This window comes from Thunnus albacares, chromosome 12 (assembly GCF_914725855.1).
Source record: "Thunnus albacares chromosome 12, fThuAlb1.1, whole genome shotgun sequence".
In the NCBI taxonomy this organism is placed as follows: domain Eukaryota; kingdom Metazoa; phylum Chordata; class Actinopteri; order Scombriformes; family Scombridae; genus Thunnus; species Thunnus albacares.
The window spans coordinates 17,569,516-17,594,904 of NC_058117.1; the positions used below are offsets into that span (position 1 = coordinate 17,569,516).

The 25,389-nt window shown below is 38.6% G+C and overlaps 2 protein-coding genes across 5 annotated transcripts; both read left to right on the top strand.

The window, feature by feature from the left end:
- The first annotated feature begins 320 nt into the window (after positions 1 to 320).
- Positions 321 to 11,045, top strand: LOC122993664 (homeodomain-interacting protein kinase 2-like). Of its 3 annotated transcripts, XM_044368018.1 has the most exons (14): positions 321 to 1,240; positions 1,504 to 1,657; positions 6,287 to 6,493; positions 6,797 to 6,982; positions 7,089 to 7,270; positions 7,462 to 7,585; positions 7,861 to 7,971; positions 8,090 to 8,176; positions 8,288 to 8,439; positions 8,881 to 8,994; positions 9,895 to 9,957; positions 10,098 to 10,289; positions 10,398 to 10,480; positions 10,565 to 11,045. In XM_044368018.1, exons 3-14 carry the CDS (start codon positions 6,311 to 6,313, stop codon positions 10,696 to 10,698), a joined length of 1,611 nt encoding a protein of 536 aa, XP_044223953.1. In that variant the 5' UTR covers positions 321 to 1,240; positions 1,504 to 1,657; positions 6,287 to 6,310; the 3' UTR covers positions 10,699 to 11,045. The 3 variants fall into 3 exon arrangements, with proteins under 3 accessions (XP_044223953.1, XP_044223950.1, XP_044223951.1); XM_044368015.1 differs by having other exon boundaries at positions 321 to 1,657; XM_044368016.1 differs by lacking the exons at positions 321 to 1,240; positions 1,504 to 1,657 and adding an exon at positions 5,996 to 6,087.
- Positions 6,081 to 23,477, top strand: LOC122993666 (homeodomain-interacting protein kinase 1-like). Of its 2 annotated transcripts, none has more exons than XM_044368025.1 (13): positions 6,081 to 6,267; positions 18,711 to 18,953; positions 19,257 to 19,442; positions 19,549 to 19,730; positions 19,922 to 20,045; positions 20,321 to 20,431; positions 20,546 to 20,632; positions 20,744 to 20,895; positions 21,337 to 21,444; positions 22,349 to 22,411; positions 22,552 to 22,743; positions 22,850 to 22,932; positions 23,017 to 23,477. In XM_044368025.1, the coding sequence occupies exons 2-13, from the start codon at positions 18,747 to 18,749 to the stop codon at positions 23,148 to 23,150; spliced, it is 1,629 nt and encodes a 542-aa protein (XP_044223960.1). In that variant the 5' UTR covers positions 6,081 to 6,267; positions 18,711 to 18,746; the 3' UTR covers positions 23,151 to 23,477. The 2 variants fall into 2 exon arrangements, with proteins under 2 accessions (XP_044223960.1, XP_044223961.1); XM_044368026.1 differs by lacking the exon at positions 6,081 to 6,267 and adding an exon at positions 17,793 to 18,515 and having other exon boundaries at positions 18,730 to 18,953.
- Positions 23,478 to 25,389: the final 1,912 nt, after the last annotated feature.

Sequence of the window (25,389 nt, forward strand, 5' to 3'; positions counted from 1 at the left end):
ACCGAAAGTAGCCAGCTCGGCTAGCGAAAGTCACTAGTGCACTTGCTCTATGAGCACAATGATCCCGGAAGATCTGGGTAATTTTATACCCAGAAGGCAAACTTTTTGGCTTCATGTGCCACTGAGCAACTTTCCTTGGAATGAACGGGGCCCCGCCTCCGACACTGTATCCAGTTCTCTTTGTACATCCGTGTCCCTCATCAGTCAACAACAAAATACAATATTGATATCATGTTGGTCCAATGACAGTTTCCAAATTTCATCTTAAAATCTCTACAACGGTAAAGCAATAGTCCAAATTTCCTTTTTTCAGATTTAGAGGTTACGTTTCACTTCTGTTATTGAGCAGTCGGCCTAGATAGCTGCTTCCGTTAGCTAACGCAACAGTTGGCTTGTTGTAGCAGCCCTGAAGGGCTGTTGAGGACTGTTGTTAAAGCCTCTGGAAATGTGTCTTGAAATAGTAAAAATGATATCAAATGATATCAAAGTTGAGTGTCTCATTAAGCATCCACAAAAATCTGAATGAAAATAAACATTCATAACTATTAGAAAACCTAGCTCCAAAACAACTCATTTGGCTGCTCAAACCATTTCTCAGGATTGTGGGGAAGAGCTCACTCTCAGCTCAAGTACCATTTCATTTTCCATTCAATGTTGACATGGTATAAACTACTAAATCTATCAAATGGACTCTTCTTGGGTTAGAAAGCTTGACAAATCAACTAATTAGCAAACTAGGTTAGAACACCCAAATCTGTGTTTTTATTTAACTGTATCTCCCAGAGTATAGCGCCAACAGTATTAGCATTCTCCATTCATATAAATTAAACGGTTAGCATAGCTTAAACGTTTTGCTATTAACTACAAAATATATCAAATGGACCCTACTTGGTTGAAAGCTTGAACAATTCACTAACTAACAAACTAGGTTAGACCACCCAAATCTGTGTTTTTATTTAACTGCGCTTCCACACAGACCACACATATTTGTGTTTTATTGAACTATACCATCCAGACTAAGAAGCTAAGTGCTTTAGCATCTTTCATTCACTTACATGAAACCGTTAGCATTAGCTTTGCTATGCTACATTTTGGAGCTACTTATCCAGATTTGGGTGGTGTACCCCAGTCTGGTGGTTAGCTTAACACAGTAATTTTCAAACCATGTCAGGCTAATTTGAATTTATCAGTGTAGCTAAAAAAAAGCGCCGTGCATTGTTTTCTCATGGGGGAGACGATAGTAAGTGTTGTGGAGTCAGCTTGGCCAGATAGCCACATCAATTATCTTTCTCCTAAATATGATTGGGCAGGTATTTATTGCAGAGTTACCCTTGCTTAGCCCTGCCTAATTGCAACCCAATAACAAAGGAAGGGGGAGAGACTTTCTAAAGAATTACATTACAGGCTATGTCAAAGGCTATGTTCTCATACTTTTTAGGTGTTGAATATGCACGAGATCCCAAATTACATACTTAAGAGCAAATCATGTATTTGCCTTTCCAGTGACTTTAAGCTAACAGGAGAATGGATTTGGACTGGGGGCTGCAGCAGCCTCAGGACGCCACCGAGGAGCAGCTGGAGAGCTCCGCACTGTCCGGGCTGGACCCTCAGCGGGACTACGGTGACGTGCTGCAACCAGACGTACCACTGCTCTAAGGTGAGCTCCTCTCAACAACAGTAGAAAGTTAACAACATAGTTTAAATGAAACAACTAGGAGAGTAAGCTTGTTTGTCATTGTTGCTAATGATATCAGACTGGTTAACCAGCAGAACACACTGAATAAAGAAGTTTCACATTAAAAATCAGTGTTTCTCTGATACTTTTCAGCGGGCACAGGACGTCTGGTAGGGGCTGCTAGCTGAGCTGCTGCTAACATTTGCTCAGCTCGTTTTTCTGATTGCTTAAGATCCAGATGTTCAGCAGGTGTTGTGCCGTATCAAGCACCCCTGCCGTGAAAAGCTGGTGCTGTTGTGGAGGCTGGTACTGTGGCGGCTGGTGCTGATGCTGGTGCTGCTGTGGAGGCTGGTACTGTGGCGGCTGGCACTGCTGGTGAGGCTGGTGCTGTTGTGGAGGCTGGTGCTGCCGGTGCTGCTGTGGAGGCTGGTATTGTGGCAGCTGGCACTGCTGCTGATGCTGGTGCTGCTGTGGAGGCTGGTACTGTGGCGGCTGGCACTGATGCTGATGCTGGTGCTGCTGTGGAGGCTGGAATTGTGGCAGCTGGCACTGCTGCTGATGCTGGTGCTGCTGTGGAGGCTGGTACTGTAAGATTATTTAAAAAATTATATCAGTAAGGTAAACATGTTTTGTGAAAAAACAACAGACATTGATTATGAGAATGTGTCAACAGTTACCTTTATGGGGGTATACTCCACTTCCTGTTTGATAACATGACCAGCTGACTGGCACACTGCACATTCTGACACCTGTTTAAAACACATATACATGAAAAAGTGAACTATCTCCTGGCATTTCTCTGTCACTTAACATTGGATTCAACCATGTAGAACACATTTTAAAATTTCTGTAATTTAATGAAAATATACATATACCTACTTGCAAGTAAGGTATACATATTTATATGTAGTCCGCTGAAACTCAATAAAAAGCAAAGTGCTTATTTTTTTCTTCAATTGCAGTGTTTACTTACCCATTTATCTATGTCAGCAGACATCCCAGGCCAGAAAAACCTTTTCAAAATGGCATCTCTGGTTTTTTTTTGTCCAGTGTGAGCACCTGTGGAGCTGTCGTGAAAATCCCTAAAAATGGTGTTGGCCTCCTCTGTGCCTCTAACGACTTTGGTTTTGATGACCTTACCAGGACCTTTCAAATAGTACTGTGCTCCATCTAGGAAATAAATTGAAACATATGTTTACATCAAATATATTATACAGCAAATATATTAAACATTACAGAGTCGGCATATATGCGAGTAAATAAACGTAAGCGCGTGGTGTCTATACTTAAAACAGAAATCCTCAACTCACCTTCTAGGACAAACTTTGAAGCCTTTTGTTGAATTTCATTTTTTTCTGCCTTTATAATGTTTGGTGGATACTGGCCTTTACTTTTGTAATCCAGAATAGTCTGATACAATACTGAATCCATACTGCTGTGAATGTACTTGTCGCTGTCGATTTCTGGGGCCTTAAAGGGGCCCCCACAAACTTGTCGGCGCAGTGGAGTAACATCATTTGGATAATAATTGGATGATTGGATAATAAAGCTACAGTAAGTGCATTTAGCATCACATGCTGTTTATATGTATACAATTTATAATAAAATGGCTTGACCTAATATTTCAACATTATAATACAGTCTTGATCATATTACTATGTAATTATGTAAACTAAAATAAAACTGTTACACTAAAAGTTGGGACAAATACAGTTAATATATAGGCTACTTATGTAGCCTACATCTCCATTTATTTCATATGCAGAGATGCTGATGCAATTCAGTGTAAAACAAAAAATTCAAAAACAATGCATTAACTAATGTTGATAATATTTTCATGAAAGTGATGTGTTTCTCCCAGCATCAAATACTTTTGAGAGTATAGTCGTAGGACTGGTGCTGATAAGTGGAGTGAGTTTCATGGATGTGATACTTTCCTCGTGGGAGATAGCAGGGGGTGCATTTCCTTGCCCTATATATATATATATATATGTGTGTGTGTGTGTGTGTGTGTGTGTATTTCAAAATAGACCTCTTAAATCCTAATAAACACAAACTGACTGATGAGTTCATTGATACAATGTTTAGTATGAGTTTATATTCAATGATCAGTGGACCAAGCAAAATAACATCACACTGTAATAGACAATATATTTACAAATATTATGGAAGACAACACAGTAAGCAGGCTATTAATTAATGACATCAGTGACCATTTGCCAGTTTTTGTTATCTATGACTGTGATTATGGGAAGGATCAGGATGCCAGAAAATTAAAATACAGGTATGACTATGGTGGAATCCATAAGCACATTTAAACATGAATCGGTAACACAAAACTGGAAAAGAAAAGCCTGTATAATGAAGAAGATACTGACAAAGCCTAAGAAACATTTCTAAAAATATGTTTAGATCATTATATGACAAAAACTGTCCAATAAAACAATACATCAGAAAGCAAAATTGTATAGACAGGCCTTGGATCACAAAGGGGATACAAAATGTGATACGTTCAGGGCACATGTGGTTTCCGGATGTTTGACATGTGAAGTATTCAAGGGCACATGTGGTTTTCGGCCGATTGGCTGCTGATTTTCACATATAAAAGTTTGCATTCAAAATGTCTTTTATCACCTGAATGTTTAATTTCACAAGAAATGTTTCACTTCACACGTGACTTTATCCCTTTCACATGTTAAGTTTGCATTCACATATAAAACTAAAAACTTTTTTTTCACATGCGAATTTAAGATGATTCACATGTGATTTCCAAATGTGAAACTTAGGTACACATGTGAGGTCACAACATGTGAAATGTTTCTTTTCACACGTGACCTTATCCCTTTCATATGTAAAGTTTGCATTACACATATAAAACCAAAAACATGTGATTATAAGATACACATGTGATTTTCAAATGTGAAACTTAGGTTCATTTGTGAAATGTTTCACTTCACATGTGACACAATCCATTTCACATGTATTATGTATCTTAAAAATCACATGTGAAAAAAACATGTTTTTAGCTTCACATGTGAATTTCAAGATACACATGTGATTTCCAAATGTGAAATTTAAGTTCACATGTGAAATGAAAACATCACATGTGAAATGTTTCGGTTCACATGTGAAAGACTGAATTTCACATGTGCTTTTTCGTAGGGGTGCTTACTTTACACACATCAACACAGCGTGAATACCTTCATTCATCATTAACAAATTAATTATTTCGACTAAACAGTGAAAGAACTTGAGCACTTTTCAAACAGCTAACCATCAAATTTCCAAACCTGATTTTGAATCTGTTTATTTCAGGATATTGTATATACTTAAAAGCATGAATGACTTTCAAATATGCAGAGGAGGAGTAGAACTGCGGAGTTTAAATGTATTAATTATCCTATATGTTAATTGTTTGCACAAAATAAGCGGCAGCACCGGTATGCCAGTAGCTGCAGCACACACAACACATCAGCTTTATCTTCATTCTACCATTGTCAACATATTTTGATTTATGTATATTTATATTTGAGGTGTACAGAATGTATATTTTGGTATGTCAGGTGCTTCACAGAGGTGAACTCTTTTCAGATGTTGCTGTGTTTAAAGGGAATGAGAGGAGTCTATGTGATCGGTCATTACTGAAGCTTGGCCTGACTCCACCTGCTGATTCTGTATTCCTCCCACTAATAATGTGTTCAGTATCTCCTCCACGTTAGCACCAGACTATTTCCAGGTGTTTGAGCATACCAGAGACCAGCGCAATTATAATACTAGGCATGCAAATTCAGAATGCAGTGATATAGCAGTTTTTGAATCTAAAGCATTTAAGTGTGTGGAGACTAAAATTTGGAACAGTTTTCCAGATGATGTGAGATCTTCAGATTCTATTTCCTTTTTTTAAATGGATGTAAAAACTTTTCATTGAATAAAATTAAAGGAGTAGAGATGGATGAATGTATCTAGTATTTACATAAAAAACATGCAACTTGTAATGAGTATCTACTGTATCTACATGTCACAACTGTCAGTGAGTAATGTAGCAGGGGCACAGCAGCTAGGATTACTATGGACATTAGTTACTTTAACATTTAGTGTTTTTCATAATTGTATAACAGTAAAAACTTTTATTGCAGAATGTATCTGACAGTACCTGGTTCAAAACTTTATTTATGTTTGAATTGAAGGTGATGTCGTTGTGAGGCCTTTAGAACTCATGTTAACTGAGTTTTGTTACATCATCAATCATCAATCATCATTCCATCAAAGGAGTCTGGTGTTGATGTTGCGCATAAATTAGAATTCTGTGAGTTCTACTCATTTTAGCTTGAGCGGTTGAACGGACACCAACACTCAAATTAACAAGTAAGCGATCGTAAGAAGAGGACTGTAAATCGACCACTGTGATACAGGTAAGACGCTCTTTCTGTCTCTTGGATGTAGCAATATTTCTGTTAGTACTGAAATATTCCAGTAAAGTACAAGTACCTCACAATTGTACTTAAGTACAATACTTGAGTAAATGTACTTAGTTACTTTCCAACACTAGAATTAAAACACTGTTGTGGTCATTTACAGTGAATGAAAGTAACATCTACAATTTCTTTTCAGCTTTCTGAGAGACTATTGACGACAATGTCATCCATGACCTGTAATAAGAACCCCTTCGAACTCCCCGAAACATATGAATTCATGAACGTTTTGGGACAAGGCGGCTTTGGACTGGTGCTGAAATGTCTGAAGAAGGACACTAAAGACATTGTGGCTGTAAAGATCCCAAGACACGACCACGACCACAACGCTACTGACATCAAGGAGGTAGGACACTTTATTGATTTTCGATGTTCACAGCCGTAAAAGAGTTTGTACAGTAAGGGGTACACTGAGTATTCAGTATTAAGTAAATTATATTTGCTAATTACAGGTGCAAAAAGGCAATTCCCTTCAGTTAGTGCTAAATAATACAGTAACAGGCACATCTATTGACAAGTATTTACTTGGTATGATGCTCTGCCTTTCTAAACTGTCCTCTTAGTCCAACTGTTTCCCCTGACTTTCATACAAGTTAACATATGAACTATTTGTAAACAACTAAACTTCTCCTTTCAAACTTGTCTCCAGTTTTGTATGCTGAAGAACTTGATGCACCACAACTTGGACAAATACAATATTGTCAAGTTTTATGATTGGTTTGAGGTGAGGAATGGAAAGGCCCTGGTCTTCGAGTCGTTGGACATCAGCTTAGGCAAATACATTCGCTATCATCACCCATTATGTCTGAGTAAAATCAGAGTCATCATCCAACAGGTATGAATATGGTACCATTAGATAGCAAGTAAAGCACTGAACACTGTGTCAGTTTGAAACTGTGCTACATGCTCTTATCTTATATTACTGACCTTGTACTTTGCAGTTGGCCACAGCATTCGATGCACTCAAAAGAATCAGAGTGATCCATACTGATGTCAAACTAGACAATATAATGGTGGTGAATCGCTGGACTAATCCCCTCAGAGTCAAGCTGATAGACTTCGGTTTGGCCACGCCCGCAACTCAAACCTGGACGGGCATGAGATTGCAGACAGTTTACTACAGGTGAGGTCTATAGAGATACTGATCATTATTATACTGGAGTGAGATTGTAGTCTTGCAGTTTTACTATAAGTAGCTGTGTGCTTTCTGTCTATACGTGTTATTTTAGTTTGTCACTGTGCTAGACTGTATTTTTAATACTTAAAATATGACAATGTTCCTCATTCTCTGTAATGCTTTTCTTCCACATTCAGGGCTCCGGAAATCATTTTGGGCCTTCCATGTTCGGAGGCCATTGATATGTGGTCACTGGGAAGTGTGCTGGCTGCCATGATCCTCGGCTGTATACTGTTCCCTGCAAAAGATGAATATGAAGCAGTAAGTTACTAAGCTAAGTCGTGTTAGAGCCACCGCTCTTCAGCAGTGGAGTTTAGCTAACGCTCAGTTGGTAATTCAAAACTGTGAGGGAAAATTAAGATTAAAATGGTCTTTGTTTAACATCAGTACCTCAGTAGAAAGTACTGTGATCAAGGTTATACATTAGACTGTACATTAGCTAGTGTTGCTAGAATTTTAGCAACAGTATTTAGACAAGAAGACATAAGTGGCATGCCTGTTGCATATCTTATTGTGATGCTGTGTTGTATCTCCAGATGCGATTCATGACTGAACTCCTGGGTCAGCCAGCGGACGATCTACTGAGGAAGGGAAGGAAAACACACTGTTTTTTCAACGAGACTGACACCGACGGCTGGAGGCTGATGGTACCACAACAATTCATCTTTACCAATCTCTTCTCTAATTAAGTTGACGTATTTCAGTCTTCCAACATTTAACATTTAATCAGTTAGATTTATTGACATATATTGAACCTTCTTTTAGACACCTGAAGAGTACTGGGGGAAATTTCATCAGCCTCGCATTGACCACAGGAAGTACAAATATCCCTCTCTGGATTACTTGAAACAGGTAAGTGTTAAGTAGGTGGTAGCTGTCATTGTTACTGTCAGTTGAGGTCTTTTGATGAATCATGAGGACGAGTTTACTGATGGTGGATTTGACCATTGTTTCTTAAACTAGATTCGTCAAGAGGATAGCTGTGATGAAGCTGTGGATTGGGAGAAATGTACTGAGCTTCTGAAGGCAATGCTCAAAATAGATGAGGCTGAGAGGATTACCCCCAGTGAAGTCCTCACTCATCCTTTCATTGCACAGGACTGCAACAACTCTCGGTAAATATGTGCGTGTGTGTCTGTGTGTGTGTGGCCTATCATAGGCTACTTCTTGGGGACAAATTTCAGACTTAAGACCAGTTAATTGGGGATGGCTTGTCCAATTGGGGACAAAAGCTGTGTCCCCAATTGGGGAAAAAGCTCATTTTTGGGTCAGTGGTTATGGTTAGTGTTAGGGTAAGTCTCCATGAAATTAATGTAGGTTTATGTAATGTTGTAGTAACGTAATGTAAAAGTGACCATGACCTGATGTGTGTGTGTATGTGTGTGTGTGTATGTGCTGAGATATTGGTAGTGATTTGAGTTTATGTTATCAGACAACAGTAAGTGTCAGTGATAGTTTATGATTTGATCATTAATTGATGTGCATACTTGCTTATTGTGGGGGTAAGTTCTGTGTCCTGGCCATCAATGTAACAGTGAACGTTTGTCTTTTGATAGCAATGAAGCTCCAGAGGCAGCAGCTGCTCAACCCAGCCAGACCCAGACCCAGACCCAGACCCAGACCGAGCCCCAGTCCGAAGTGCCAGCGGAGAAGACCACGGTAGATGAGAGGTAGGTGTTAATTCATCCTTGTCTTCTTTAGAGGAGTGTGTGGTACAGAGGCCACACTTCCTGCTTTTATCAGATTGAATCCTCCTTTTGGCTCAACACAAACTCATAGTGCTCTCTTTGATAAAAAAAAAAAATCTTTGAAAAAAACTGCATTTACAACTCCAAAGCAGGTTTTTAGGAAGAATCCAAACACTGAGCCTAAAACTCTGTTGTGTTAGCAGCTCACAGTTATCTGAAGTTTACACTGTAAAAACCTCCAGGGTTTCAAAACTAAGAATCCTGTTTATTTTCTGCATGGAAAACAGAGTAATCTATCACCATATGCAAAAAGCTAATATTTAACAGCTCACTAACTGACCAACTTTAGCAACAGTAAGTTTAGCGTTAAGTTGGACAGTTCTCTGTCTTTCTCACTTCACTAATATTAAAATGCTAATGTTAGTTACAAACATCTTTATATCAGACTAAGGATGGTTAGATTTTACCAGTAGTACTTTCTGTGTGGACTGAGCTCTGCAGTTGGACTTTCACACTGACTGGCTTCTCTACTGTAGAAATGGCAGCTGAGGCTCATGGGTATTGTAGTGTGTAAAGCCATTCGCCATACCAAACTGACTGGAAAACAAGGCTTCTCAGAAACAAAGCAATAATAATTCACACTGATTGATTTAATATAAAGCTATAGTTAGGGGTAAATGACCCAGGAGAATTTGTGTCGAGGAACACTGAGGATATTATTCAAAGACAAACTTTGGGGATGGGAATTTTACGCTACTAACAAATACTTGTGGAACCAGCAGCTCACCAACTTCATTTGTGACCTTTATGATGAAAATACAGGATGAATGAGGCAACTTACTACTGACTCTGTGATTAACTTCATGTGTATTCATTCACCAGGACACGTGGAGCCCTCAGTCCAACTTCCACACAGCTGCCGTTAAGTCAGGAGAGCGCAATCAGGTAAGATGATTTCCTCTGGTCATCAACTCATCCCTCAGGTAGAGGAGAGACATTTCTTTCATGACACAAACAGAGATAATATCCTAACTGTGTGTTTGTGTGTTTACTTTGGTGACTCACGTGAATAACACGTCGAGAAGTGAGGTGCTAGCTTCAGCCAGTGAGCACCCTGTTTGTGACCCTCCTGCCCCTGCTCTGACGGATGAAGCCACCAACATCCACCCAGACCACCACAGTCGCTCTCCAAAAATTTCACGGACGATCATAATTATGGTTCGTCCTGCCACAGCCGAGAACACCGTGGCACTGGAAAGTGAGGAGAGTGACACCAGGTGAGATGATTTCCTCTGGTCATGATACTTAATAAATGCATGTTTTGCACGTTATGACATTAACAGGAATAACACACTAACTATGTATGTGTGTTTGTGTGTGTTTAGTTCGCAGTCTGGGATGTCAGAGTCTTCGCTGGAAGTCAGTGACAGTGACATGTCTTGGACATCTGAGGACTCCACCACATCTGGTAAGAAACAGTCACCTCCCCTTGTGTTTGAATCATTGTTCATTCAAAGGATGGTTGAGGTATTTAATGTCCTTTGACTTTCAGATGACTCCGGGACCACAGAGGAGGAGGACAAGAAGATGACGAAGAAGAAGAAGAAGAACTGCTTCCGGCGCTTCTTCTCTTGGATGAAGAAGAATTTTTGCTGCTGCTGGACCGGTGTCGAAGAGGACGATTAAGGTAAGAAGGGAGGATCTGTGAAGGTTTTTATAGCATGATTTTCTATAAAAACCTTCACAGATCTTCAAGGTGAGTTGAACACTCTAAATTGTATAGGAAGTATTCAGTGAAGAAAATACTTTTAAGAGTAGGCATAAAACTTTCCTTTTTGATAAAGTTTATAGTTAGGGCCGCCCAGGCTCACCTTGGATCAGCCCTTAGTTATGCTGCTATAGGCCTAGACTGCCTTCCCATGATGCATTGAGCTCCAGTCTCCTCCTCCTCCTCCTCTCCATCTGTATTCATTCATGTACCATTAATGCATGTTACTAACTTGGCTTCTTCCCTGGAGTTTTTTTGTGCTTTCTCATCTCACAGGAATCGTGGGTTGCAGGCCGAGCCTTCACGGTCCTTCGCAGTCCTGTTAGTGTCCTTCCCTGGCTATTGCTGCTGTTATTGTTATTGTTATTGTTATGATTGTTGTTATTCTTGATTGTCTTTACTCTGATGCTGTCAAAAATAAAAAATTGAATGTTTAATTAAGAATCAGAGTAACTTCCTTTGTTAAGGTGAACACTGTAGGTAGAATAGGCAGAGTCTCATCCAAGATAACTCCCAGATTCCTTACGGTGGTGCTGGAGGCCAGGGCAATGCCATCTAGAGTGGCCATATCATTAGATAATGTGTTTCCAAGGTGTTTAGGGCAAAGCACAATAACTCCACCACCACCAGCACTCTCCACCACCATCATCAAAACACTAAATGAGGGAATATCTTTTTGAAGAATGGTGTTTCTCAGCCTTGGCAATGATTCTACAAGTCTCTGGAACTCTTCTGGAGGGATGAACACCATCCCATATGATACGTTGCTTTTTCATCACACTCAGAAAAAAATCCATGTTGTCACAGCACTACTAACATATTCTTCATAACAGCCAGGTTTCATTAAGACAAAATGAATAAATATGATAATCTGATATGAAATTGTTTATTAATACACCTTTAGATGACAGATCTAATGTTTGAGTCCACATTTAATTCTCCTACTTTGTTGTACTATTGCAGTGGTGATGTTAATTTTTCATGTATATCTTCACTTCTGTTTACTTTAGATTTAATTGATTGAAGAAGTCGGGGGCAGACACTGTTTCTATGGGGCTTTGGGTGGGCAACTACTGGAATATATTTAATAACATCATCCTCTGACTTTTGAAATGTTTTGTTCATAGCTAATGATGGTTTATTGTTTATGGTTATTTACAATCTTGCACCACAATGTCTTAAATAGTTTGTAACAACCTGTAGTCTTGGATCAAAGTTATCAAGAGCTCCACTAGAGAGAACTGTTATGTTGACTTCTTTTCAGTTGAGACAAGGCAAGTTTATTTGTACAGCATATTTCAACAAGGCAATTCAAAGTGCCTTATATAAAACATTAAACATTTAATGTATTAACACACACAAAGTGCAAAAGCAACACATTATAAAAGGACTTTTAATTACAATACAAGAGAATAGAAAGCCAAAATAAGATAAAATAGAATAACACAGATAAAATACAAGAATGAAAGTTACAATGAAGTGTAAGAAAAGAATCAAGATCTTCAAATTTGATTTAATAAAGCCCACGTCATTTGCTGGACACCATCTTGACAGCAAGCGGTTGAATGATGACATGTAACTATACAGGCAAGAGGAGAAAGGGCAATGTGTGTAAGTGGTGGTGGGGGGGCAGAGGGCGGGCTCCTGCTGTCCTCCTTAGGGTGGGATCTCTTATTTCAATTTAATGTACTTCATTTTTCCATGCTAATCTATGATTGGCCAAAATATGTAAAATGACGCTCCAAGGGATTATGCCCTCCCTAATCAAGCCCCCAGGAACAGCGCTGGGCTGTGAAGCCAATTTGACATAGTAGCTAAACCATGTAATTACAACGTCACGTGACACTATTGGGCCCAAAAAGACTTTTTCCCATAGACTAACATTGTGAAAGAGACGTCCGTAAATCAGCAGATACATTTTGTGAGCATCACAACCACCGCGAAATGACTTGTCTCACAGAATCAGAATTTGATCCATTCGGTCTGATCACATTTTGAAAGTCTAAAAGTGCCACACGATTGAATTGTTTTATCCCCATTCAAGTTAGCCGGAGGGCTAAACCGAAAGTAGCTGGCTCGGCCAGTGAAAGTCACTAGTGCACTTGCTCTATGAGCCCAATGATCCCGGAAGATCTGGGTAATTTTATACCCAGAAGGCAAACTTTTTGGCTTCATGTGCCACTGAGCAACTTTCCTAGGAATGAACGGGGCCCCGCCTCCAACACTGTATCCAGTTCTCTTTGTACATCCGTGTCCCTCACCAGTCAACAACAAAATACAATATTGATATCATGTTGGTCCAATGACAGTTTCCAAATTTCATCTTCAAATCTCTACAACGGTAAAGCAATAGTCCAAATTTCCTTTTTTCAGATTTAGAGGTTACGTTTCACTTCTTTTATCGAGCAGTAGGCCTAGATAGCTGCTTCCGTTAGCTAACGCAACAGTTGGCTTGTTGTAGCAGCCCTGAAGGTCTGTTGAGGACTGTTGTTAAAGCCTCTGGAAATGTGGCTTTAAATAGTAAAAATGATATCAAATGATATCAAAGTTGAGTGTCTCATTAAGCATCCACAAAAATCTGAATGAAAAAAAACATTCATAACTATTAGAAAACCTAGCTCCAAAACAACTCATTTGGCTGCTCAAACCATTTCTCAGGATTGTGGGGAAGAGCTCACTTTCAGCTCAAGTACCATTTCATTTTCCATTCAATGTTGACATGGAATAAACTACCAAATCTATCAAAAGGACCCTTTATTTAACTGTATCTCCTGGAGTATAGCGCTAACGGTATTAGCATTCTCCATTCATATAAATTAAACTTTTAGCATAGCTTAAACGTTTTGCTATTAACTACCAAATCTATCAAATGGACCCTACTTGGTTGAAAGCTTGAACACTTCACTAACTGACAAACTAGGTTACACCATCCGAATCTGTGTTTTTATTTAACTGGCGCTGATCGCTTTAGCATCTTCCATTCACTTACATGAAACAGTTAGCATTTGCTTTTCTATGCAAAACTTTTGAGCTTATTATCAACTATCCTAGTAGTCTGCTAGTTATCCTGATTAATCGGCCAACTAGCACACTAGGGTAGACCACACATATCTGTGTTTTATTGAACTATACCATCCAGACTAAGAAGCTAAGTGCTTTAGCATCTTTCATTCACTTACATGAAACCGTTAGCATTAGCTATGCTATGCTACATTTTGGAGCTACTTATCCACTCTGTGATTAATACAGATTTGGGTGGTGTACCCCAGTCTGCTGGTTAGCTTAACACAGTAATTTTCAAACCATGTCAGGCTAATTTGAATTTATCAGTGTAGCTAAAAGAAAAGCACTGTGCATTGTTTTCTCATGGGGGAGACGATAGTAAGTGTTGTGGAGTCAGCTTGGCCAGATAGCCACATCAATTATCTTTCTCCTAAATATGATTGGGCAGGTATTTATTGCAGAGTTACCCTTGCTTAGCCCTGCCTAATTGCAACCCAATAACAAAGGAAGGGGGAGAGACTTTCTAAAGAATTACATTACAGGCTATGTCAAAGGCTATGTTCTCATACTTTTTAGGTGTTGAATATGCACGAGATCCCAAATTACATACTTAAGAGAAACTCATGTATTTGCCTTTCCAGTGACTTTAAGCTAACAGGAGAATGGATTTGGACTGGGGGCTGCAGCAGCCTCAGGACGCCACCGGGGAGCAGCTGGAGAGCTCCGCTCTGTCCCTCAGCGGGACTACGGTGACGTGCTGCAACCCGACAGCGATAGCTTAAGATCCAGATGTTCAGCAAGTGTTGTGCCGTATCAAGCACCCCTGCCATGAAAAGCACCCCTCGTTGCGGGAACGCGCATTTGCATTTGAAGATAGTCGCCTTAAACAACAACCAAACGTACAGATAATACCCACAAGACCTTTTATTCATTTTTAAATTGAGTAAATGTCAAAAGGGACAAAATGCTCATGTTTTTTGAGACACAATTTACTACGAAAGATAACCTGCACACAATGACACAAATCAATATCATTCTCAGTTCTCAGTCTCGTCACATTCTGTTTAAAGTCCAGATAATTTGAAAGTGAATAGAATAGAATATATTTATGTTTATATATTGTGTACTTATTATATTTATTTTCTGTCTCTGTAGTTCTATATTTTATGATTTCTCTATATAGGGTATTTTTTACAGGCATTTTGTATCCCCTTTGTGATCCAAGGCCTATCTGTATAATTTTGCTTTCTGGTGTATTGTTTTATTGGATAGTTTTTTGTCATATAATGATCTAAATATATTTTTAGAAATGTTTCTTAGGCTTTGTCAGTATCTTCTTCATTATACAGGCTTTTCTTTTCCAGTTTTGTGTTACTGATTCATGTTTAAATGTGCCTATGGATTCCACCATAGTCATACCTGTATTTTAATTTTCTTGCATCCTGATCCTTCCCATAATCACAGTCATAGATAACAAAAACTGGCAAATGGTCACTAATGTCATTAATTAATAGCCTTACTGATCATTGAATATAAACGCATACTATACATTGTATCAATGAACTCATCAGTCAGTTTGTGTTTATTAGGATTTAAGAGGTCTATTTTGAAATATACACACATACATATATATATATATATATATATATAGGGCAAGGAAATGCACCCCCTGCTATCTCCCACGAGGAAAGTATCACATCCATGAAACTTACTCCACTTATCAGCACCAGTCCTACAACTATACTCTCAAAAGTATTTGATGCTGGGAGAAACACATCACTTTCATGAAAATATTATCAACATTAGTTAATGCATTGTTTTTGAATTTTTTGTTTTACACTGAATTGCATCAGCATGTCTGCATATGAAATAAATGGAGATGTAGGCTACATAAGTAGCCTATATATTAACAAGTTTGTGGGGGCCCCTTTAAGGCCCCAGAAATCAACAGCGACAAGTACATTCACAGCAGTATGGATTCAGTATTGTATCAGACTATTCTGAATTACAAAACTAAAGGCCAGTATCCACCAAACATTATAAAGGCAGAAAAAAATGAAATTCAACAAAAGGCTTCAAAGTTTGTCCTAGAAGGTGAGTTGAGGATTTCTGTTTTAAATATAGACACCACGCGCTTACGTTTATTTACTCGCATATATGCCGACTCTGTAATGTTTAATATATTTGCTGTATAATATATTTGATGTAAACATATGTTTCAATTTATTTCCTAGATGGAGCACAGTACTATTTGAAAGGTCCTGGTAAGGTCATCAAAACCAAAGTCGTTAGAGGCACAGAGGAGGCCAACACCATTTTTAGGGATTTTCACGACAGCTCCACAGGTGCTCACACTGGACAAAAAAAAACCAGAGATGCCATTTCAAAAAGGTTTTTCTGGCCTGGGATGTCTGCTGACATAGATAAATGGGTAAGTAAACACTGCAATTGAAGAAAAAAATAAGCACTTTGCTTTTTATTGAGTTTCAGCGGACTACATATAAATATGTATACCTTACTTGCAAGTAGGTATATGTATATTTTCATTAAATTACAGAAATTTTAAAATGTGTTCTACATGGTTGAATCCAATGTTAAGTGACAGAGAAATGCCAGGAGATAGTTCACTTTTTCATGTATATGTGTTTTAAACAGGTGTCAGAATGTGCAGTGTGCCAGTCAGCTGGTCATGTTATCAAACAGGAAGTGGAGTATACCCCCATAAAGGTAACTCTTGACACATTCTCATAAGCAATGTCTGTTGTTTTTTCACAAAACATATTTACCTTACTGATTTAAATTTTTACGTAATATTTACATATTTCTCAGCAGAGCATGTGGAAAGGAAGAAAGCTCTGACTGACTGAAGCTGAACTATTTTCTTTAAATGTCACCATGCTCACAAACATTGTATCCAGAATGAAATATGTATTTTTATTTTGTACTGCTTTTTTCAGATAACATATCCATTTGAACTACTCGGCATGGACCTGATAGGTAAATTAAAACCACAAAAAGTGGCTATCAGTACATCTGCGTTATGGTGAAATGTGAAATTCCAAATGTGAAATTTAAGTTCACATGTGAAATCAAAGCATCACATGTGAAATGTTTCGGTTCACATGTGAAAGACTGAATTTCACATGTGCTTTTTTGTAGGGGTGCTTACTTTACACACATCAACACAGCGTGGATACCTTCATTCATCATTAACAAATTAATTATTTCGACTAAACAGTGAAAGAACTTGAGTGCTTTTCAAACAGCTAACCATCAAATTTCCAAACCTGATTTTCATCTGTTTATTTAAGGATATTGTATATACTTAAAAGCATGAATGACTTTCATATATGAAGAGGAGTAGAACTGCGGAGTTTAAATGTATTAATTATCCTATATGTTAATTGTTTGCACAAAATAAGCGGCAGCAAACACAACACATTAGCTTTATCTTCATTCTACCATTGTCAACATATTTTGATTTATGTATATTTATATTTGAGGTGTACAGAATGTATATTTTGGTATGTCAGGTGCTTCACAGAGGTGAACTCTTTTCAGCTGTTGCTGTGTTTAAAGGGAATGAGAGGAGTCTATGTGATCGGTCATTACTGAAGCTTGGCCTGACTCCACCTGCTGATTCTGTATTCCTCCCACTAATAATGTGTTCAGTATCTCCTCCACGTTAGCACCAGACTATTTCCAGGTGTTTGAGTGTACCAGAGACCAGCACAATTATAATACTAGGCATGCAAATTCAGAATACAGTGATATAGCAGTTTTTGGATCTAAAGCATTTAAGTGTGTGGAGACTAAAATTTGGAACAGTTTTCCAGATGATGTGAGATCTTCAGATTCTATTTCCTTTTTCAAAATGGATGTAAAAACTTTTTATTTAATAAAATTAAAGGAGTAGAGATGGATGAATGTATCTAGTATTTACATAAAAAAACATGCAACTTGTAATGAGTATCTACTGTATCTGCATGTCACAACTAAGTAACATTAGTTACTTTAATGTTTAGTGTTTTTATCCTGTCATGCGTCAACTTTATGCAGAACACATATTTTTATGTGCTGTTTACAGTTTTTTACTTTGTTTGTTTGTGTTTCTGCATGTCCATGTTTATGTTTAGAATATATGTGCTGTCATTTCTCATTTTTCCCTGTGAATATATGAAAAAGTGTGTCATGTTGTTTTATGACAAAATAAAACCAAACCAATGAAAAGATGAATCCCCTCGGGACTGCCGGTGGATGTCTGAATCTAAAATTACAGTTTAATGCATCAATACTCTGTTTGTCCAAATAAACTATGAATATAAGACTTGAGCATACATTACTGGATATATATTGTTGAACCATACTAGTGTTTCCATATATTGCATTGACACCCCACAGCAACACACCTAATCTATGAATTTTTCATATATAACACTAAAAACTTTTATTGCAGAATGTATCCGACAGTACCTGGTTCAAAACTTTATTTATATTTGAATTGAAGGTGATGTCGTTGTGAGGCCTTTAGAACTCATGTTAACTGAGTTTTGTTACATCATCAATCATCAATCATCATTCCATCAAAGGAGTCTGGTGATGATGTTGCGCATAAATTAGAATTCTGTGAGTTCTACTCATTTTAGCTTGAGTGGTTGAACGGACACCAACACTCGAATTAACAAGTAAGCGATCGTAAGAAGAGGACTGTAAATCGATCACTGTGATACAGGTAAGACGCTCTTTCTGTCTCTTGGATGTAGCAACATTTCTGTTAGTATAAAGAAGCATAAAATGGAAATATACCAGTAGAGTACAAGTACCTCAAAATTGTACTTAAGTACAGCACTTGAGTAAATGTACTTAGTTACTTTCCACCACTAGAATTAAAACACTGTTGTGGGCATTTACAGTGAATGAAAGTAACTTCTCCAATTTCTTTTCAGCTTTCTGAGAGAAAAAAATGGCAGAAAGACTATTGACGACAATGTCATCCATGACCCGTAATAAGAACCTCTTCGAACTCCCTGGAAAATATGAATTCATGAAGGTTTTGGGACAAGGTGGCTTTGGAGTGGTGCTGAAATGTCTGAAGAAAGACACTAAAGACATTGTGGCTGTAAAGATCCCAAGACACGACCACGACTACAACGCTACTGACATCAAGGAGGTAGGACACTTTATTGATTTTCGATGTTCACAGCTGTAAAAGAGTTTGTACAGTAAGGGGTACACTGAGTATTCAGTATTAAGTAAATTATATTTGGTAATTACAGGTGCAAAAAGGCAATTCCCTTCAATTAGTGCTAAATAATACAGTAACAGGCACATCTATTGACAAGTATTTACTTGGTATGATGCTCTGCCTTTCTAAACTGTCCTCTTAGTCCAACTGTTTCCCCTGACTTTCATACAAGTTAACATGTGAACTATCTGTAAACAACTAGGCTAATCCTTTCAAACTTGTCTCCAGTTTTGTATGCTGAAGAACTTGATGCACCACAACTTGGACAAATACAATATTGTCAAGTTTTATGATTGGTTTGAGGTGAGGAATGGAAAGGCCCTGGTCTTCGAGTCGTTGGACATCAGCTTAGACAAATACATTTACTATCATCACCCATTATGTCTGAGTAAAATCAGAGTCATCATCCAACAGGTATGAATATGGTACCATTTGATAGCAAGTAAAGCACTGAACACTGTGTCAGTTTGAAACTGTGCTACATGCTCTTATCTTATATTACTGACCTTGTACTTTGCAGTTGGCCACAGCATTCGACGCACTCAAAAGAATCAGAGTGATCCATACCGATGTCAAACCAGACAATATAATGGTGGTGAATCGCTGGACTAATCCCCTCAGAGTCAAGCTGATAGACTTCGGCTTGGCCACGCCCGCAACTCAAACCTGGACGGGCATGAGATTGCAGACAGTTTACTTCAGGTGAGGTCTATAGAGATACTGATCATTATTATACTGGAGTGAGTTTGTAGTCTTGCAGTTTTACTATTAGTAGCTGTGTGCTTTCTGTCTATACGTGTTATTTCAGTTTGTCACTGTGCTAGACTGTATTTTTAATACTTAAAATATGACAATGTTCCTCATTCTCTGTAATGCTTTTCTTCCACATTCAGGGCTCCGGAAATCATTTTGGGCCTTCCATTTTCGGAGGCCATTGATATGTGGTCACTGGGAGGTGTGCTGGCTGCCATGATCCTCGGCTATATACTGTTCCCTGCAAAAGATGAATATGAAGCAGTAAGTTACTAAGCTAAGTCGTGTTAGAGCCACCGCTCTTCAGCAGTGGAGTTTAGCTAACGCTCAGTTGGTGATTCAAAACTGTGAGGGAAAATTAAGATTAAAATGGTCTTTGTTTAACATCAGTACCTCAGTAGAAAGTACTGTGATCAAGGTTATACATTAGACTGTACATTAGCTAGTGTTGCTAGAATTTTAGCAACAGTATTTAGACAAGAAGACATAAGTGGCATGCCTGTTGCATATCTTATTGTGATGCTGTGTTTCATCTCCAGATGCGATTCATGACTGAACTCCTGGGTCAGCCAGCGGACGATCTACTGAGGAAGGGAAGGAAAACACACTGTTTTTTCAACAAGACTGACACCGACGGCTGGAGGCTGATGGTACCACAACAATTCATCTTTACCAATCTCTTCTCTAATTAAGTTGACGTATTTCAGTCAACATTTAACAGTTAATCAGTTAGATTTATTGCCATATATTGAACCTTCTTTTAGACACCTGAAGAGTACTGGGGAAAATATCCTCAGCCTCGCATTGACCACAGGAAGTTCAAACATCCCTCTCTGGATTACTTGAAACAGGTAAGTGTTAAGTAGGTGGTAGCTGTCATTGTTACTGTCAGTTGAGGTCTTTTGATGAATCATGAGGATGAGTTTACTGATGGTGGATTTGACCATTGTTTCTTAAACTAGATTCGTCAAGAGGATAGCTGTGATGAAGCTGTGGATTGGGAGAAATGTACTGAGCTTCTGAAGGCAATGCTCAAAATAAATGAGGCTGAGAGGATTACCCCCAGTGAAGTCCTCACTCATCCTTTCATTGCACAGGACTGCAACAACTCTCGGTAAATATGTGCATGTGTGTCTGTGTGTGTGTGGCCTTTCATAGGCTACTTCTTGGGGACAAATTTCAGACTTAAGACCAGTTAATTGGGGATGGCTTGTCCAATTGGGGACAAAAGCTGTGTCCCCAATTGGGGAAAAAGCTCATTTTTGGGTCAGTGGTTATGGTTAGTGTTAGGGTAAGTCTCCATGAAATTAATGTAGGTTTATGTAATGTTGTAGTAACGTAATGTAAAAGTGACCATGACCTGATGTGTGTGTGTATGTGTGTGTGTGTGTGTGCTGAGATATTGGTAGTGATTTGAGTTTATGTTATCAGACAACAGTAAGTGTCAGTGATAGTTTATGATTTGATCATTAATTGATGTGCATACTTGCTTATTGTGGGGGTAAGTTCTGTGTCCTGGCCATCAATGTAACAGTGAACGTTTGTCTTTTGATAGCAATGAACCTCCAGAGGCAGCAGCTGCTCAACCCAGCCAGACCCAGACCCAGACCCAGACCGAGTCCGAGTCCGAAGTGCCAGCGGAGGAGACCACGGTAGATGAGAGGTAGGTGTTAACTCATCCTTGTCTTCTTTAGAGGAGTGTGTGGTACAGAGGCCACACTTCCTGTTTTTATCAGATTCAATCCTCCTTTTGGCTCAACACAAACTCATAGTACTCTCTTTGATAAAAAAAAAAAAAAAAAAATCTTTGAAAAAAACTGCATTTACAACTCCAAAGCAGGTTTTTAGGAAGAATCCAAACACTGAGCCTAAAACTGTTGTGTTAGCAGCTCACAGTTATCTGAAGTTTACACTGTAAAAACCTCCAGGGTTTCAAAACTAAGAATCCTGTTTATTTTCTGCATGGAAAACAGAGTAATTTATCACCATATGCAAAAAGCTAATATTTAACATCTCGCTAACTGACCAACTTTAGCAACAGTAAGTTTAGCGTTAAGTTGGACAGTTATCTGTCTTTCTCACTTCACTAATATTAAAATGCTAATGTTAGTTACAAACAACTTTATATCAGACTAAGGATGGTTAGATTTTCCCAGTAGTACTTTCTGTGTGGACTGAGCTCTGCAGTTGGACTTTCACACTGACTGGCTTCTCTACCGTAGAAATGGCAGCTGAGGCTCATGGGTATTGTAGTGTGTAAAGCCATTCGCTATACCAAACTGACTGGAAAAGAAGGCTTCTCAGAAACAAAGCAATAATAATTCAAACTGATTGATTTAATATAAAGCTATAGTTAGGGGTAAATGACCCAGGAGAATTTGTGTCGAGGAACACTGAGGATATTATTCAAAGACAAACTTTGAAATGGGAATTTTACGCTACTAACAAATACTTGTGGAACCAGCAGCTCACCAACTTCATTTGTGACCTTTATGATGAAAATACAGGATGAATGAGGCAACTTACTACTGACTCTGTGATTAACTTCATGTGTATTCATTCACCAGGACACGTGGAGCCCTCAGTCCAACTTCCACACAGCGGCCGTTAAGTCAGGAGAGCGCAATCAGGTAAGATGATTTCCTCTGGTCATCAACTCATCCCTCAGGTAGAGGAGAGACATTTCTTTCATGACACAAACAGAGATAATATCCTAACTGTGTGTTTGTGTGTTTACTTTGGTGACTCACGTGAATAACACGTCGAGAAGTGAGGTGCTAGCTTCAGCCAGTGAGCACCCTGTTTGTGACCCTCCTGCCCCTGCTCTGACGGATGAAGCCACCAACATCCACCCAGACCACCACAGTCGCTCTCCAAAAATTTCACGGACGGTCATAATTATGGTTCGTCCTGCCACAGCCGAGAACACCGTGGCACTGGAAAGTGAGGAGAGTGACACCAGGTGAGATGATTTCCTCTGGTCATGATACTTAATAAATGCATGTTTTGCACGTTATGACAATAACAGGAATAACACACTAACTATGTATGTGTGTGTGTGCGTTTAGTTCGCAGTCTTGGATGTCAGAGTCTTCGCTGGAAGTCAGTGACAGTGACATGTCTTGGACATCTGAGGACTCCACAACATCTGGTAAGAAACAGTCACCTCCCCTTGTGTTTGAATCATTGTTCATTCAACGGATGGTTGAGGTATTTAATGTCCTTTGACTTTCAGATGACTCCGGGACCACAGAGGAGGAGGACAAGAAAATGAAGAAGAAGAAGAAGAAGAACTGCTTCCGGCGCTTCTTCTCTTGGATGAAGAAGAATTTTTGCTGCTGCTGGACTGGTGTCGAAGAGGACGATTAAGGTAAGAAGGGAGGATCTGTGAAGGTTTTTATAGCATGATTTTCTATAAAAACCTTCACAGATCTTCAAGGTGAGTTGGACACTCTAAATTGTATAGGAAGTATTCAGTGAAGAAAATACTTTTAAGAGTAGGCATAAAACTTTCCTTTTTGATAAAGTTTATAGTTAGGGCCGCCCAGGCTCGCCTTGGATCAGCCCTTAGTTATGCTGCTATAGGCCTAGACTGCCTTCCCATGATGCATTGAGCTCCAGTCTCCTCCTCCTCCTCCTCTCCATCTGTATTCATTCATGTACCATTAATGCATGTAACTAACTTGGCTTCTTCCCTGGAGTCTTTTGTTCTTTCTCATCTCACAGGAATCGTGGGTTGCAGGCCGAGCCTTCACGGTCCTTCGCAGTCCTGTTAGTGTCCTTCCCTGGCTATTGCTGCTGTTATTGTTATTGTTATTGTTATGATTGTTGTTATTCTTGATTGTCTTTACTCTGATGCTGTCAAAAATAAAAATTTGAATGTTTAATTAAAAATCAGAGTAACTTCCTTTGTTAAGGTGAACACTGTTGGTAGAATAGGCAGAGTCTCATCAAAGATAACTCCCAGATTCCTTACGGTGGTGCTGGAGGCCAGGGCAATGCCATCTAGAGTGGCCATATCATTAGATAATGTGTTTCCAAGGTGTTTAGGGCCAAGCACAATAACTCCACCACCACCAGCACTCTCCACCACCATCATCAAAACACCAAATGAGGGAATATCTTTTTGAAAAATGGTGTTTCTCAGCCTTGGCAATGATTCTACAAGTCTCTGGAACTCTTCTGGAGGGATGAACACCATCCCATATGATACGTTGCTTTTCCATATTGTCACAGCACTACTAACATATTCTTCATAACAGCCAGGTTTCATTAAGACAAAATGAATAAATATGATAATCTGATATGAAATTGTTTATTAATACACCTTTAGATGACAGATCTAATGTTTGAGTCCACATTTAATTCTCCTACTTTGTTGTACTATTGCAGTGGTGGTGTTAATTTTTCATGTATATCTTCACTTCTGTTTACTTTAGATTTAATTGATTGAAGTCGGGGGCAGACACAGTTTCTATGGGGCTTTAGGTGGGAAACTACTGGAATATATTAAATAACATCATCCTCTGACTTTTGAAATGTTTCGTTTATAGCTAATGATGGTTTCTTGTTTATGGTTATTTACAATCTTGCACCACAATGTCTTAAATAGTTTGTAACAACCTGTAGTCTTGGATCAAAGTTATCAAGAGCTCCACTAGAGAGGACTGTTATGTTGACTTCTTTTCAGTTGAGACAAGGCAAGTTTATTTGTACAGCATATTTCAACAAAGCAATTCAAAGTGCCTTATATAAAACATTAAACATTTAATGTATTAACACAAAGTGCAAAAGCAACACATTATAAAAGGACTTTTAAATACAATACAAGAGAATAGAAAGCCAAAATAAGATAAAATAGAATAACACAGATAAAATACGAGAATGAAAGCTACAATGAAGTGTAAGAAAAGAATCAAGAGCTTCAAATTTGATTTAATAAAGCCCACGTCATTTGCTGGACACCATCTTGACAGCAAGCGGTTGAATGATGACATGTAACTATACATGTCATCACTGGTCAGATTAGGCAGGGGCCCAGAGAAAACTATGGAGTCCGACATTGTCTTTGCATATGTACCCCCCGACTCAACATTAATTTTAGTGACCTACGATTGGCGTAATCGGGAATCATTTCCGCCAACATGAATAAAGATTGTACCATATTTACGCTTATACTTAGCCAGCAATTTTAAATTTGATTCTGTGTCGCCCGCTCTGGCCCCAGGAATAAATTTGACTATAGAGAAACTGGAACCATAATGTTTCTACTGAAGAACTTATTAAAGATGATTCACTGATTATAAAAGTTGCCATAAATTAATGATTATGATCTAATCAACCTGCTCCTCTGAGACTAAAACATCAGTGACTCTCCGGATCATTTCAGTCAAACTTTGACGACATAATAATCTTGTAAAAATGACTTTTTTTAAGGCCCAAACATAAAAGTGCCAGGGGCCCAACTGTCCCAATCAAATAAGACTTGTTAAAGGCTCATTTATAGGCAAACATTATTTGATAAAGTAGATAGAGATATAGTAGATATAGAGAGCTTTTATTCAACTTTAACAGTGTTACACAAACTAGGATTAATTTTAAAACTGGA